Source organism: Sparus aurata, chromosome 20, assembly GCF_900880675.1.
Source record: "Sparus aurata chromosome 20, fSpaAur1.1, whole genome shotgun sequence".
Classification (NCBI taxonomy): domain Eukaryota; kingdom Metazoa; phylum Chordata; class Actinopteri; order Spariformes; family Sparidae; genus Sparus; species Sparus aurata.
This window is the reverse complement of record NC_044206.1, coordinates 20,596,750-20,613,881: the sequence shown is the minus strand read 5'-3', so window position 1 is coordinate 20,613,881 and position 17,132 is coordinate 20,596,750. Positions and strand designations below refer to the sequence as shown.

At 37.4% G+C, this 17,132-nt stretch overlaps 1 protein-coding gene across 1 annotated transcript; it reads right to left on the bottom strand.

Annotated features, from left to right (window-relative positions):
• Nucleotides 1-5,166: 5,166 nt before the first annotated feature.
• LOC115570855 (5-hydroxytryptamine receptor 3A-like) lies at nt 5,167-16,876 on the bottom strand. The gene is made up of 10 exons (XM_030399618.1): nt 16,825-16,876; nt 14,600-14,757; nt 12,285-12,329; nt 9,718-9,827; nt 8,873-9,042; nt 8,544-8,704; nt 7,531-7,741; nt 7,253-7,426; nt 6,626-6,711; nt 5,167-6,238 (listed from the first exon to the last, which is right to left on the bottom strand). Exons 1-10 carry the CDS (start codon nt 16,862-16,864, stop codon nt 6,017-6,019), a joined length of 1,377 nt encoding a protein of 458 aa, XP_030255478.1. The 5' UTR covers nt 16,865-16,876; the 3' UTR covers nt 5,167-6,016.
• Between the last annotated feature and the right edge of the window lie 256 nt (nt 16,877-17,132).

Below are 17,132 nucleotides of genomic sequence, written 5' to 3'. Positions count from 1 at the left end.
ACTTTGGTTTATATGTTTATATAAAAATGTTAGCATGCCAGTCCATTTAACAAATATGAACATTGTGAATATTGCTTAGCATTCCTGCCAGTACTAAATGATCGTGACAGTACACTGAGTCTAATTTTCAACTTGAGATCCATGTCTGATATAACACCAAATACATGTTGATGATATCATGGCCAGCAGCACCCTGTGTCTGAAACCTAATTTACTTCCAGCCATTAAGAAAAGCTTTTAACAAAAGTTCTCTCATCACTATACATGTTGTATACCAAGGCTGTTTTAGCTTATTAGTTCATGACGCACTACGTGGCCTTTCACCAGGCTTCATCCCACAAATACTTTTAGATTAAGAGTCAGGAGGGCCCATCAAATCCTCTGGCTCCTCTCTTTTAGCACAACAGAAACATTTATCTGAGAGGAGCTGGACATTTTTATACCAAAGTAAACTAAAGACCTTTTATGGTTTGAATGTTTACACTTTTTTTATTTGATTTGTTTTTAGCATAACCCTTTATTCTGTTTTATCTTCATTTTTACAGTTCAACTTTTACATGCAATAATTATATAATCTTTTAAACATTATAAGGGGTGTGCACTAGTCTAAATTCTCTAAAGTCACTTGTAAAGCACTTGGATTTGTTTGAAAGGTGCTATATGAATAAAGTTTGATTTAAAAATCTATATACACACAAGGCAGTAACCAAATGTATTTACCATTTTAAGTAGATTGGGCCCAAAGGGAGGAATAATTGAGTAAAACTTTAACTCCATGTTGCCACAGTGTTGCATGATAAGGGAGAAGACTATTGTAACATTTCACCCCCCCATAATCTTTCAATTTTAAATCCAGTCCAGAAAGACATAAAAAAAAAACAATGTTGCATTTGGGCTCTTAAATATTTTGGGAACCTGTCTACCTGTGGTTTCGACTGAACTGGTTTAAAGTGGGATTTGTCAATTCATAGTATGTTAATCTGATATCCTGTGATCTAAATCCAATCGTACCAACTGTAACAGTTCTGTTAATTTAAGCTTGTTATAGGTGTTATTGTGCATTTGACACTCAGCAGCAACCTGTTCCTGTTTCAATCTGCAAATATATTGATGTTGAGCTTTTTCCTTTTTTTTCCAAGGACTGGTTGTTAAATTCTTATTTAACTGTTGCTCAGGGGTGTCTCTACTTATTTTTGCAAACCCTTCATTTAAAAAACATGGAGATGATAAAAGCCCTTTCTACAATCTAACAGCAGTTCATTTGTTGTTGTTTGTTAGGGTGAGGTTGTAATTTAGGACCCAAAATACAGACCAAATACAGGAGGCAGGAAATTGAGGAAACAAAAGGCAAGCTTTTAGTTAAAAAAAAAAAAAAAAGTTGAGATATACAAAAACCAGGAGAACAAACGAAAATGCACCCAAGAACGAAAAACATAGTAGTAAATAAAACGGCTAATCAAAGTGCAACAGACAAGCAAGTTCAAATCAACACAGAACCAGAGGCCAAAATAATACACAACCTAATTCGAGGAGAATATCACAAAACAAACTGACAAGGGAAGGAGTGCAGGGAGAGCAAAGACTAAATACACAGACACTAACGAGGCGATGAGGAACAGGTGAGGAGAGTGAGGAGGAAAGAGGACAGGTGAGGTAACAAAGGGAAACACAGAGGGGAAAGCACAGAAGGAAACAACATAGAGGAGACACTGAAAAGACAGAAGAGACACAAAAAGGGCATAAAGTCAAAACACAAGACAGGACAAGAAGACAAAGAATCTTGAACCATGATAGTTATCATAAAATTATACTGAGAAGCATTTCTAATACTGTGTCCACATTGTCTTGATCAGTCAGGGTGGGCAAAATATTAGAAACACCAACAGTACAGACATGAACTACAATATTCTCCAAAACTGAACATCATAAGCTTCATGAAGGCTGGATTTATTACAGCACTCTTGTATTTGACTGCATTGGTTTTAGCGACTGTGCCAAATAAACTGGAAACTGAGTGGATACATGGTTAAAAAATAATGAAAGCCCATTTTACATTTAACCCCAAATGGTATCTAAAATCAACAGCCTCAAATCTAAAAAAAAAAAAAAAGTTCATAGTGAGGTTTGTGAATTATCCAGAGCTGTGAGGATGAGAGAAACCTCACCTGTGAGGAGGAGCAGAAAGAGGAAGCCAGCAGGAATCATGAGTGCAGGACCAGCGAGTAGCCAGTTAGTGCGAGGTTTGAACAGCAAGTTTGCATCACTGTCGACTCTGTGCTGAAGTATAACACAACACTGGAAGAGGGTTGGGAAAACTCAATGACCAATCCTTGTTTTTTTTTGTTTTATCTCCTTAATCTCAGAAGTGATTTCCAACAACATGTAGCTGTACTCCAGAGTGCACTTTTGCAACGAACTGGAAAGCTCTAATGGCCCAGTTTTCAGCTGTGTGAGTGCATTTTCCAACCAAGAGGTTTTTAACAGTAGCGGCTAGTGACTCAGAAATGTCTTAGTCCGTCTCTTATTACTGTCCCTCCGTTCCTCTCACCAAGCATACTGGTTCGAACTGATTGAGTCATTAATTCATAATTAGTATCAATACTTTTAAAAAAATCAACAACTGGCCAATGTTGTTTCTATTCTAGCTGCCAGCTGCCAAATTTATGTGGGACTAGTTCGAGCAGTGGATTGATCCACACTGGATGCTCAAGTGAGTATTTCTAGCAGCAGAATGTTGTATGTCGGTAAATGAAAGCATTTGAGATTAAAGGCCCAGATCCAAGACAATTTCAAGTCAACTTAAAAGGTAAGAAAGGTTCAGTTTATCATGATTAAAATAAAATGTCATCTACTTTTGTCATAAACAAAAAAGTGAAAGTTTTTTGTGTTCATCTGTGAGCTAATTGGATGAATATTTCTTGCATCATAGTTGTTTTTATTGTCTGTTCCTGGCAGATATCCAGCAGCCATCAGTGATTAAGGAATTGGAGACCCAGTCTGGACCAGAAGGACCATCAGCCACAACACATAAGAGGAACAGGAGAAACTCTGGACCAGTCAGGATGGAGAGCAGTTTCATCAGGTCCCCATTCACTGCTGTCACTAAGAAGAGTCGGGATGATGAGAAACCTCAGTCTTCACAACTTCATCGACGCCAAACTGATGACAACACGGAAGCAGCTCAACAATGCAGACAACACCAGGAACTGATGGAGATGACTGTGGAGGATCTGAACCTTCAAGAAACCCCGATCCAGATCGTCACACAGGAGATGTGGTGATTGTGGGACAAGATTTAGCCTTAGGAGTAATTTTGAGAGACACATGCGAGTCCACTCAGGAGACAAACCATTTTGTTGCGATGTGTGGGAAAAGATTTATTCGGACAGCACATCTTAAGATACACAGTAGAGTCCACACAGTTGAAAAAACAATTTGTTGTGAAACTTGTGGTAAAAAATGTACACCTCAGGGAAGTCTAAAGTCACATGTGATGGTCCACACATGGGGGAAACCATTTGGTTGTGGTGTTTTGTGGTAAGAGATTAAACAACAGGGAAGTCTGAGGTTACATATGAAAGTTCACTCCGGATAGAAACTGTACGGTGCACATTACCGCCCTGGTTAAAAAAATAAATAAGAAGGAGTAGGCTCTACTTTTTCTGGATACTTCAGAGGGCTAAGTTCTTGATTCCCAAATTCTTGTCAGCTTTTACACAGTAGCAATAGAAAGCATCTTGGCTAGAGACACCATACACTTGCATTGTTCCTGTATGGCCACTGAACTCTTTTCCACTTGCAGCTAGAATTTATGATCATCATTCTCTCCATATATAATATCCAGTAAACAGTACACATGTAGTATATTCTGTTTCTGCAGTACCAGGGTTTACACAACAAGAAAAAAGGAATACCAAACACTTTTCACTTCTTTGTAAGCCCATGTCCAGAATATATGAAGCAAACTACAGAAAGAAGCTACAAGAAAACCTGCTTCAGTATTACTTGCCAATCCTCCTATTTTTCCCAGAAGATTCACGGTTTTCATCGCAACTGCAGTCTGCCTTTTAATTCTTGGACAATTTTCTGTTTTTCTCTCACATACCAGTGTTCAGTGTCCGATTCTGATACACGTTTGTTGTGATTCTCACATATATCTCCACTCAAAGTAGCTTGTGTCTTATGTTGTGTCTGAGACTCGGAGCACAGGAGGTGGGGCGTGGGGGTGGGCTCTGCAGTGATTGGCTCTGGTGTGCAAAAATTCAGGGGGTGTGGCTATGGTTGACAATACTGTGGAATTCGTAAATTATTTATTAAATCATTTATTAACGGTATCTTTGTAGTCCAAACAAATCCGAGGTTGCACATCCTTCAACCACACAGCAGCCATGTTGAAAATTTCAGGTCAGTCTGATCCTGATCTGCAGAGATATTTCAAGCACACACACACACACACAGAGCTTTCTTGTTTTAATAGATAGATATGACAAGTGACATGAAATCTCATATTTTGCTATCAATGGCTGTAATACCCAACCATGACAGATAATTCTAATATACATTACAAACATTTTTCATGGAGTGCAAATGCGTCTTGAAACCTGGACACAGTAGGTTTTACTTGTTTTTATTGTTCTTTGCAGAGATTAAAAAGAGTCTCATACATCTCCTCAGAGCCAGTATAGAAATCACATTTCACAACTTTTATGTGAATATGAACACATAAAGTAAAAAAAATGCAAATGTGAACAGCACTGACATAAATATTGATATCGTTAAATACATATACAAAAACATGTAAAGATATTTTCAGAATAGAATAGATGTGTTTCAGGATTGTTGAAGGGACAGTTGAACAATTTTTACATACCAAAGCCAGTTTTCTTCTCATATTATACATTACTCCAGTCCATCACCTGGTATCTAAGCCTGACTTGGAGACTACAACCTTGTAACCTGGTTCACAAACTTGGCGGCTTGATTTATACTGTATGAGGTAAAAAGACAAAGTCATGATCGCTTTTGCTGAGAGGTCATAGTCATATCGTATTATGATTATTCAAGTCGTATTATGCTTTTTAGGTTTTTGCCTTTCCTTTATTGTGTTATGTAGCCTTTTTGTGCATGTAAAAAGTCTGGAGAGTAAAAAAAGCCCAAAGTCCACGCCAAAGGGAGTTACTCTCTCCAAAAGAAAACACTTCTCCTGCACTGCCTGGAACACCTGGTTTAGAGTTGAGCCTTTCTGTAACCTATGTGCGTCACCATGAAACAACATCCTCCAGTCAGTCAACAGACATACAGTTGCGACTGCTGTAGCGGTGTTATTTTAGATCACACTACCTTGCTTGGCAAGACCTGCCCTACTCTGTCTCTGATTGTCAACATCTGCCCATTAAGTAATGCGCATGTGCAGCTCTCACCAAAGATTAAAAAGGCGAGATCTGTCACTTTGTAGCTAAAACAAAGCATTCATACACAGTGGGAAAAGGGATACTGCAGCAAAGCACCATATGGAAAAAATGTTTTTCTATTCTACTAGGCCCCCCAAATAAAAATACTATGAACCTGAACTAAGCATATTAACTTTAAATTTTATATTTGTTGACATACTTTTTGGTGGATTATAAAGACTGCCCATATTAAACAGTAAATATATATTTAAGTACGTCATCATGCAATTTTGTTTACACCTGCAGGCTTCATTTTTTATTTAATATGTGTATTGGTGGATTCCTTGTACGAAAGGATTATAATTACTACATAGCAAAGACATCAGTCTACAACTTTTATTATTTGGGATTATGAGGGATGCATACCCAGACTGGTTGGAGTGAGCGTAACATGTTCGGTTAGTAACGTAAGTTCCAAAGTTTGGTGCAGAGACTTTATAATCACAACAGCTTCACCTTGAGCTGCAGGTTGACATATTGTTAGTCATCAGAAGACATTTTGTTTTGATATTCCCCTGTGGGTTCAGAGTTAAACCAACACCTTCTTGATGTGTCATTTTTTAGCACTATTCTTCATTCCAACAGACAGCCATATAGACTAAAAACACACTGGCAGCTATGATATAGAAAATGAAGAAAACTGTGTTGATTCTTTTACACACACTCCTCCAGTAGCCGGCAGGCTTTGCTTCTTCCTTCTTGCTGTTGAGGAGCAGAGACGGTGGTTTCACCATCTCCCTCAACTTGTCAGAGTCACTGGACTCCTCCATCAGCTGGCTGCTGCTTCCCTGAAAAAGTGATTTAACAACCGTGGTTAAAAAAAAGATGATAATAATGCTATTATTAACTGCTATCAAGTTTCACATTCACATTTTTGTGTCAGTTGTTATTTTTGTGCTTTAGACTGTCCTACTCACTAACTCTCCATAAAATTCGGCTTTTCTTCAATGCCTTTTTAAAAAAGTATGGTATATCATGAGCATGTGCCACAAAGCTTTGAATTAGTCATTGAATCAATTTAGATATTTTTAGCTTTATATCTTCAAATATGGTTCCTGGGGCACTGCCTCTGAATGTAATTGCAAAATGTTGGCCTACTAACACAGCCACAATATTTCAGCAGGATAAGGTAGTCAATTTGTGCAAAATATTAAAAAGTAAAACTTTATCCTGACTTCTTGGGGCAATGGCAGCACTTCGGGTGGTGTTTTACCAGCAGGCACATCACAGACACAGGCAGACTGGATCCATTTATTAACACCTGAAATTATTAATTAGAAACATGGTTAGTGTATATTTAAAATAACACAGTTACCTAATTTTTACCAGACATTTTTTATAAAGCTGTTTCAGAGAAACCATAAAGTAACTTAAAGGTGCACTACATAAGAACTTGCCACCTGTGGAAATCATACTTAAGACAATTAGGCAACAGTATATCAGTAGAGAAACTGATAACTGCAACTAAATGGAGTTGTCCTTAGATGGTTAGCTGAGTTAGATGTGCGTCTAGTGGTTCTAAGCTGATTCTGCCCAGACTGGGATTTCAGAGCACAGGGGGACTGTTGGCAATTACAATGCTAGCACAGGAGCTTTAGACCACCAGAAGAAGGAGGTTTTCAGATCGGGGGCGATGGACGACAACACTGATGAGGAGTGGCTCTGGACAAACATGTAATGTTAAAACTTCTTATTTTCCTTCTTCACATTCTGTTAATATATTTAGTCTATTTTTATATGTTTTAAACTAGTTCTGAGATCATGAATATGTTTCAAACTTCCATAATAGTTGTAAATCTCACCCCTGAAACAGTCATCAAGGCTGACTTTGCCTCGTTTGTCCCCACAGTCCTCACTCAGGCTTTGGTCTCCGTTTGACTCACTTTCTTTCGATTCTTTCTCCAACAGATACATCACCAAAATCGTCTCCGCGAGGCTGAGCATCATCAAACCAAAAATCCCAACAATGTAGGTCGCTAAAGGGGAGAACATCATCATTAATGTGGACAAATAACTACACATTGATTCAGCATGTGCTGTTCCTGCTCATATGAAGTGCAGTGACTCTGAGCTTCTTTACCTATAAGTGGAATCCTGTCTGAAGAGGAAGGCAGGATTTCATTCAGAATAAGTTGCATCACAGTGACAGCAAGCAGCACAGTGACCTTGAAGCCCAGCTTCTCTCCGCCACTGTCTGAGATCAGGAAGGAGGCCAAGTCCAGACCCAAGAAGAACAGGATGGGCAGCATGAAGTTGACAACATAGAGGACAGAGCGCCTCTTCATGTGGATCTGTGAAGGGCCAGGTGGTTGAATCGAATAAAGGCTGAACTCGAGCAACTACAAGCATGACAGGCATATGGTCGCACACAAGTTGCAAGAACATGATAATCCCCTACGTCTACACTGGTGCACGAAAAAGTCAAATCACTTGTTAGGTAAATGTAGCTATGAAAGAAGAAGGCTGAAAATCGGGAAAGACACAAATATTTCTTGAGTATTTAAAGACATCACACTCTATTTTCTATGCTGTTCTCAAATACTTTGTTATTTTCATGATCTTGAAATGTGCTTTGACTGCCTGTCTTGTCATCTTGTCCACAGTGCACAAGGTGCACTGGAAGCCAAAGTTCCTGCTGGAGGTGGTGTAGCACCAACATGATATAGTTTAGCACACAGCACTGGCTTAGCAACCAAACTCCTGGATAGAGACTGAATCCTTCTCTAGAAAAGATTCCTGGGGTTTAAAGAGTTTGGCATGTGTGGGGACACTCATGATCCTCATATGCAACTGAAGGCCATTGAATTGAGCACTCTGACTGTCTGGACATGCAATCTGACAGTCTTTGCACTTGCTGTTACACTGATTGTTCAAATTAGAACACTTGGTCCTCTTCCAGTAAAATGCTGACCTGCAAATTATTGCTGTCAGGTATTTTTTGTGGAGAGACAAAACAATGCTTCCCTCTGAAATGTAATGAAATTAAATATAAAGCATCACCAAATGGAAATATTTAGGGAAAGTACTTGTACAGAGTTGGAATGGAAAAACTTCACTTTCTATCTCTGTGTGTCTGTATCCATAAATACTTACAGTGAAAATCATCATGCTCTGGTTGAGTCCAAAATTGTCTTCAGTTTTGTTGGTGATGGTTGTGTTGATGAACAGCCACTCAGACTGAGAACGAATCATCTTAAGAGTCCAATTAGTGCTCCGTGAAGAGTTATCCCACGGCAAAAACTGCATTTCCTTATCTGAAGTGGGAGATTAAAAAAAATAACTGTGAGGTTTCCTTGCAGGATAATAAAGTAGGAATGTGTATATGTGTTCAGCTAGACTCAACGTCATTTAAGACACAAGAAAACATGAACAACTAATAGGAATTGTATTAAACTTTTAAATGAAACATCTGAATGACTCACTGGTGAACATGGCAGACTTGAAGGAGAGGTCGCAGCTCTGACTGTCGAAGGGGAATTTGTAAACATTCATCTTGCAGGTGCTGATCACCAACATGTCGTTCCTAAGCCAGACTTGACCACTGTTGTAAACAATTACATAAGGACTTGCAGAGGCCTTGTCTTTCTCTGTCCTGAATGAGAACAAACACACATGTGTCCTTTAAACTGAATTTTCATAGTGTATCACTAAATATATTAAACACTATAACTTCATGTAAAGTACACTGAAAGTATAAAATAAACTACAACAAATTCTGTATAACTGCAAGATCTCTGTTTAATACCGGTTGGGAAAATTTGTTTGGAATTTACAATTGTTTCTTTAAGTATAGAAAACACTCTCCACACCTAATATTACACATCAAATTTGTTAAAATGGGCTTTAAACAAATTGTCAGCAGAACAAGGTTTTAAGAGGATGTAGCCACTTTGCAGTGGCATTAGTTTGATTGGCTCAATTGGCTTTGATAAGTCATTGAACAATAACAATACAATACATCGCCCTGAGTTCTACTGTTGTTTTTCTATGATTTGATTTCACCAAAGTTCACCACGATCAATCAGGATTTTTTTCCAACCACCGATGATGGTCCCCACTATCCTTCCAGTTTTTAATAATGCATTGGACAGTTCTTAACCCAATTTTAGTAGTTTCTGCAATCTCCTTAGATGTTTCTCTGCTTGATGCATGCCGATTATCCAATAGGAGGCTCTTACCTATTTACTTAGTTAAATCCAGGTGGCGACTTTTTTTTGGCCAGGCAGTGTATATTTGTGAGCATGAGAGTACACACATTTAAACTTACATCTCTTCAATGGTTAGATCTGGCGTCCACAATTGTTTAGAAGGGATTGTAATGTTCTCAATATCACAGAACTCCTTAGGATCCCAATAAATGTAGTCATCCCACCAAGTCTACAGAGGAAAACGGAAACATTTTGATTTGGTTATGCTTTGCATAACAGCGGACTGTAATGTACTCCAGAGATATGGTGTAATCTTTTGTACTCATCGTGTACTAGTATCATATGTTCCAATACATGTATGTAGCTACTGGGGAACAAGACCTGGGTGTCTATTTTTATAATTACATGGTGTGTATTTCTACTGAGCAATAATCTGGACGTTTGGGATTAATTTATAGGGAATTTATGTATATAAATATATGTAAATTCTCTGTAAATCCCAAATGTCTAGATTATTGCTCAGTAGACGTACATTACCTATAATAATAGAGACATATATATATATATATATATATATATATATATATATATATATATATATATATATATATATATATATACATATATATATATATATATATATATATATATATATATATATATATAAATATATGCATATATACATACACTTCCTGCCCTCATGTTCTCCTGTGTGCTGATTTGCTGCAGCCCCGTCCTGATTGTTTTTACCTGGGTCCTTGTCTCACCCTTCTCTTGTGTATTTAAGTCTTGTGCTTAGTATTTGTCTTTGCCAGTTCATCTTGTTTGTCACGTTGAGTGTCCCAGCCGTGTTTCTCGTGAGTTTTCAAGTCAAGCCAGCAGTTCTTAGTTTCTGGTCAAGCTCTTTTTATTTGTCCTGTTTTGTCCTGTTTTTGCCAAAAAAAACCTAAAAAAATACAGCAACACATTTAATGCACTCGCATTAAATGTGTTGCTGTTTTTTTTAGTTTTTTTTTTTTTAAATGTTTTTCCAAAGGCCCACAATATATCTAGAATTGAATGAATTAATATTTATCTTCAGCCTTCAGATAGACAAGGAAAAGTAAAGCTGTTTACACAGGCTGAGAAATGCTCTATTAGGGGGCCAAGCCCAAGGGCCCAGCGGTGCTAGGAACCCTATTGTAATTGTAAAGATTTTAATTTTATTTTTCTCCCGCTAAAAGTGGTGCTGCAGGCTAAACCATGCAAGGGAGGGCGGAGCAATTTGGAGGGTTGGTCCAGACTCCTGCACATACATCAGACACAAAACATATATCCGCCTGCAGGAGGAGGATATATGTAGTGTATGTATATGTGTATGTATATATATATATATATATATATATATATATATATATATATATATATATATATATATATATATATATATATATATCCTGAGACCCAGCAATTCATTTTTATCCTCTGTAGTGGACATTACGTTTTTGCTAACATCTCTCATACTATACATGTCACTCTATTAAGTCCTGTTGTTCCTTAAAGAGGACAACTGGAGCTTTAAAATTACACCACATTTGGGGGGTTTGGCCTTGCCAACTTGCCTGTGCATGTCTTTTCAAAATGGCCACCGTCCCAAAAAGCACATTTTATGGAAAAAAGAAAGGTATGCATGATATTCATAATTGAAAAAAAAAAATTATGCTATTTTTCAATTGTTTTAAGTAAGTAAACATCTCAGAAATATTTGAGTGAGTTTTCAGAGCTGAGCTTATTTATTTTCATTTGAAAAAGCTAATTTATAAATGTCCTCTGTACTGGACGTCAGGACTTTGTACTTATGTTTGTTTCATATTTGTTCAGTAGACAGCTCTATGACGGAGGCAAAGAGGACTCTTAATAGAATCATTTAGTGAGATTCAGACATACACCGATCAGGCATAACATTATGACCACCTGCCTAATACTGTGTTGGCCCCCCTTTTGCTGCCAAAACAGCCCTGACCCATCGAGGCATGGACTCCACGAGACTCCTGCAGGTGCGCTGTGGTATGATGGGTCGTCTAGCCATCACAATTTGGCCTGTATCAAACGCGCTCAAATCCTTATGCTTGTCCATTTTCCCTACCTCAACTTTGACAGCAACATGTTCACTTGCTGCCTAATATATCCCACCCACTAACAGTTGCCATGATGAAGAGATTATCAGTGTTATTTACTTCATCTGTCAGTGGTCATAATGTTATGCCTGATCAGTGTAGATCTATCAGAGGATGATACCATGAAGTGTCAAACACCTAATAAAGAAATGACAAAAGGTTCAGGTGTAATGGTTACAAAAAGATAAATCTACCTTTGCTATTTGATTTGTATTTGGTGTACTGGATGATTCCAGTGGACCTTTCCATGTACATACTCAGCCTTTAAATGTTTCACATTTGAACAAGTAAGTCCCGTTGTCCACTACAGAGGACGTGCTGTAAAATTTGAATAAATTAAGTTTAAACATTTTTTTTCTTTGCAATATTTTTTTGACCACCCCAACACTAAATTTATGTAAAAAAAAAAAAAAAAAAGTAATTAAAAAACTTTTTTTTCCTGGGTCTCAGGAGGATAAAATTAAAAATTAAAAAAATAATACAAATTTCACATCAGTCAAACATTTTTTTCATCCTCAGAGAGAACTCACCAGGTCAATCCAAATGTACGAAACAAATTTCTGGTCCTTCTCGTTCTGCAAGTAAAGAAACATTCAGTGTTAATACAAGTTATTACAAGTTTGCAAACATCTAAATCTATTAGACCATTTTGAACAGGCAGTAGGCTGAACAGGCAGCCCGTAAGAAAATATTCGCCTTGATTGCAGGATCATTCGATTTTAATCACATTACTCTTGTTGCACCCAACTCGGTGAATTGCCCCATCTGGAGCTGTGTCTGGACTGCAGCTCCCAGCACTGCCTGAGGCTTACTGGTGCCCAGTTCTCAATTGTGTAGCGCCTTTCCATCTGTCCTGGTCAGTGGCAGTTTCTTAATACGCACGTAAAAATCAATTTTAAAAAAAACTATGACCAGCAAGTAGACCTAGGCTGAATTAATCTTTTTAACCACATCGGTATGAACCCAAAACAAAGAGATTTTGCTGTGATTAAAAACAAAACACACCAAAACAGAGGGAAAGGAACACTGAGGGTGTGTTTCAAATCGCCTACTGTCCACATAATGCAGCTGCCCTGCAGTATGCATACAATTGGGACATACCACTTTGCCGTAACAGTGTGTCTTAGAACTTTGACCCTCTTGATCCTTCATCTGAATACAAAGAACACAATACTCAAATGAGCTGTCATCTGTCAGTGATGGTATTTGTGTTTGTGCTCTCTCAGCTTTGTTTATATTTGCACGACATACAGTGACGTACAGTATGTGATGCATCTTCTAATGTGCAAGGGATAGAATAACCACAAAAGCCCGATGGATTGTATACTGCAAATTGCAACGAAGATGTAGTGATTTAGCACACCCTGGTATCTTTGGCATACTGCATTTCACATACTTTGTATTGGGACATATTAATTATTTATATAGTATGGTAGTATGGGTATTGGAATGCGGGGCTACTTTGATAAAAAACCCTCAAACTTTTGGAGTTTGCGCTGCACAAGAAGAACATGCTTATGTGAGCCATGCCTCACCAAAAGAGCTTTCAGAAGATCTGAAATATCTCAGGGGCGGGTCAATATTTCCCGCCACTGTCCTCGGGGTGGGGCGGACCGGGCTGGGCCCTTGATCAAGCATTTGTGTGTGTTTTTTTTGTTTGTTTTTTGTTTTAATGACTCAAAATAATGACTGTATTTCCAGCTAGAAAACACGCATCTCTCTTCTCCCTCCATTGTTGTTTGTGTTTGTGACGCTGCGTGGTGTTAAACGTGACTTGTCCTCATGATGAAAACGTGACTTGTCGCATGCATGTCATCACTCCCCAAGATGCAAGAAGAAAGCGAAAATATGTATTTTTACTAAGGAAAATTACAAAAATAATAGTAATGCACAGTGACTTGAATAAGTAACTTTGGAAATATTAACACGTTAGATTACTCGTTACTGGAAAAAGTGGTCGGATAAGAGTAACGCGTTACTGGCATCACTGATTGTGTACCTTAAGTGCAACATGGAGCTTGAAGATGTAAAGAAAAAAATAAAAACAGGAGAATTAACTCTGAGCTAGTTTGGAGGAAAGTCAGAGGTATGGAACCATTTTAAACAGGTCGTGGGCAGTGACAACACATTTGACGGCTTTGTCGAGTGCATTAAGTGTGGAACTTGTTGCATTATTCTTTAAGATAGTTCTAAACATTTCTGTTCAAACAACTCGGAACTGTAGTTGAGAACGTCAGTTATAACAGCCCACGTATTTAAAAAATTTCGGGTTTCAAATAGGGCTCGGGCTCATAATTACAGTTAATGTGTCGGGCCAGGCCGGGTTCGGACACAGCGTGCACAGGCTAGGGTCGGGTTGGGCTTGATTTTTCTGGCCCGATCTAAGCTCTAAGGGGAGGGGAGAAAATTAGACACAGGTGCAACACATTAGTGAAGGCGGGTTATCACACAGGAGGGAAACACATGAGGGCAGGTAGTGCAGGACCTGAAACAAGAGGTGAGTATCAACATAAATCAGGAAGCACAAGACAATGAAAAAAAAGATAACTTTACTTGCGGGACAAGACATGACAATAATCACATCTGGCATATATCTGCAAATTGAAACTTTGTGGGCTCTAAAACTTGCGCGCGCGCGCACACACACACACACACACACAAGGCAGGAAATGGGGAAACAAAAGGCGAGCTTTATTACAAAAGCTGAATAAATATAAAAAAAACACGGGATCCTAGACACCCAAATGAAGAACCACCCCTGTCCTGTCATGTCATGTCACAAACAGAGAGATGAAAATAATCTTCCCAACAGAAGAAATAAGTAGTTTCTAAATATACAACTTACCAAATCTAGAATGGCATAGATGAGTACAGCCAGGAGTGCTTCAGTGGTTGTTGTGTGGTTTTTAACAGGCCGGACCATGGTGTTCTGCCCCTTACCTTTAGGATACAAATGCGTAAAAATGTCCAGATAGCTGCAGCTATCATTGGATGATTCTCCATCTGCAAAGAAAGCATCAAGGTGCGTTAACTACGAGAGAGGTTTGTTTTAAACAAAAAGTAGTCCGAAAAATATGATGTTTGGGTGAAGTTATATCGCTGACTTCTAATTGAAAACATCATTGTTCATATGATGGATTCATTAGTCATTCATCCATTATATGAATTCCATGCAAGGGAACATTTTATAAAACTCATATGTATTACCTTTTCTAATTCAGAACATTTTCATAAATAATATAACACTTAATGTTTACATAATGTAATGTAACAGGCGGCAAGATTCATTAAACTAAAATCCCTTTCAGTGGGAAATTAACCCGCATGTATCCCTGCTGATTGCTTGTGCAAGGATCGTCCATTAGACCAGAGACCATATTAAATTAGACACGATTTTAAGATGACAAAAACTGCAGAAGATGAACGATGGAAGCAAAAGTCAGTTCGACCCCATCAGATGTTTTTGTTTATCGGAGTCAAGAGTGATTCTTTCTGAACATGAAGAAATGTCTCTTTTGCCTTTTTTGACTTCCTACATTTCAAAATAGGGATTCATATCACTTCTATATATATATATATATATATATATATATATATATATATATATATATGTATATATATATATATATATATATATATATATATATATATATATATATATATATATGTATATGTATATGTATATATATATATATATATATATGTATATATATATGTATATATATATATATATATATATGTGTATATATATGTATATATATGTGTGTGTGTGTATATATATATATGTGTACATATATATATATATATACATATATATATATATATATATATATCTTCTTATTCTCATGAAATATTAGTAAAATATTATTACAATAACCATTGGGACATTTTAGTGAAGTTATCACATTGTTGGGTCTCATTACATTTTTGAAGTTAGGTGCAAATTTTAATACATTTTCAGGCATTTTAAGACAATATAACGCAGGGTGCTATTTTGACATTGGTAGAAAATATTGTAAGAAAAATAAACAAATTAAATATGCTGTTTGCAGTATTCACCATCCTCAGGAAACTCCAAGTTTACACAGATAAAAAACATTGCCGTAACGAGGAAACAATTTGCCTCCAGCTGTGAAACATTAAGTATCTTTGGTCCGACTGTAAACGGAAAGAGGCAAGGGCAAAAATGATTAAATGAATGAAAAGTGATGAATATTACTTTAAGGCTCAGATTTAAGCACTCTCACGAGTTATTCAAATATTAGTCAAATTTTAATTGACAAAAAATCCTGTTTCATTTTACCTTTTATTCATCATTTTCATTCTTTAAAGCAATCAGAGGACAGGAAACATAGTCCTTGAATTACACATTTTTGAAAGCAGGTCCCCCAGAACCTCCGTATTTTAGAGTCAAGTTTGGCAAGTATGGCTTCAGTCGATAAAAAAACTGCCTCACCTTCAGCAGCTAACCAGCACAAGGTCAAAAACACCTCAGGTGTGGCTAAACAACAAAAAGGTAAGTGTTTTTCAAGGGCTACAAATCTGAGTCCAAATGAGTGTGGAACTGTTTAAAAACTACTTCATCTGACCAACGTGGACAACAAGATGTGCTCACAAATGATGAAAATATTATTTTAGAGCATACATGTTTGCAATAAAATTACTGAATGGGAAAATAAATGTATCATTTGTAATACAAACAAAACTTAAAACATTTATTGATAAAACGATGCCTAATTCCTTCTTAGTTGATATATTTGTGAAAAAAAACTTTATTTTGCTCATGTTTGGTTAAAGACTGTGTTGCCCTCATTAAATCTTACTAAACGTCTAGTAGTATCAAGTGATTCAGTTTTTGCTGTTGCTCACAGCATGAAGCATCACCTTTAAAAAAAATTACACAACACCTCTTTTCAGAACCTGCATCCATGTTATTCTTGATTATCCAGACCTCTCTTCATTCATTCTGTTTTTCTTTGGTAAAACTTGATTCCACTGATAGCTGCTTGCAGCGAGGTTTGTGGATTATCCAGAGCATCAGAGACACTGTGAGGATGAGAGAAACCTTACCTGTGAGGAGGAGCAGAAAGAGGAAGCCAGCAAGCATCATGACTGCAAGACCAGTATAAACCCAAAGTCTGTCAGAGTACAACTCTTGCATCCCAGTCAACTCTGTGCTGTCCGTAATATTGGCTCAAACTGGAAGAGGAGTGGACAAACAGAATGACCAACCCCCTTTGTGTTACTTTGTCATTGACCTCAGTAGTCTAAGGCAATGGTCCTCCATAATTGAACCACAGAAGTTTTAATGGAGTTTGTGGAATGATTAGAGAGTCAGGATGTGAACAGGAAGTATGACTCCTCCTGCTCTGGTTCCA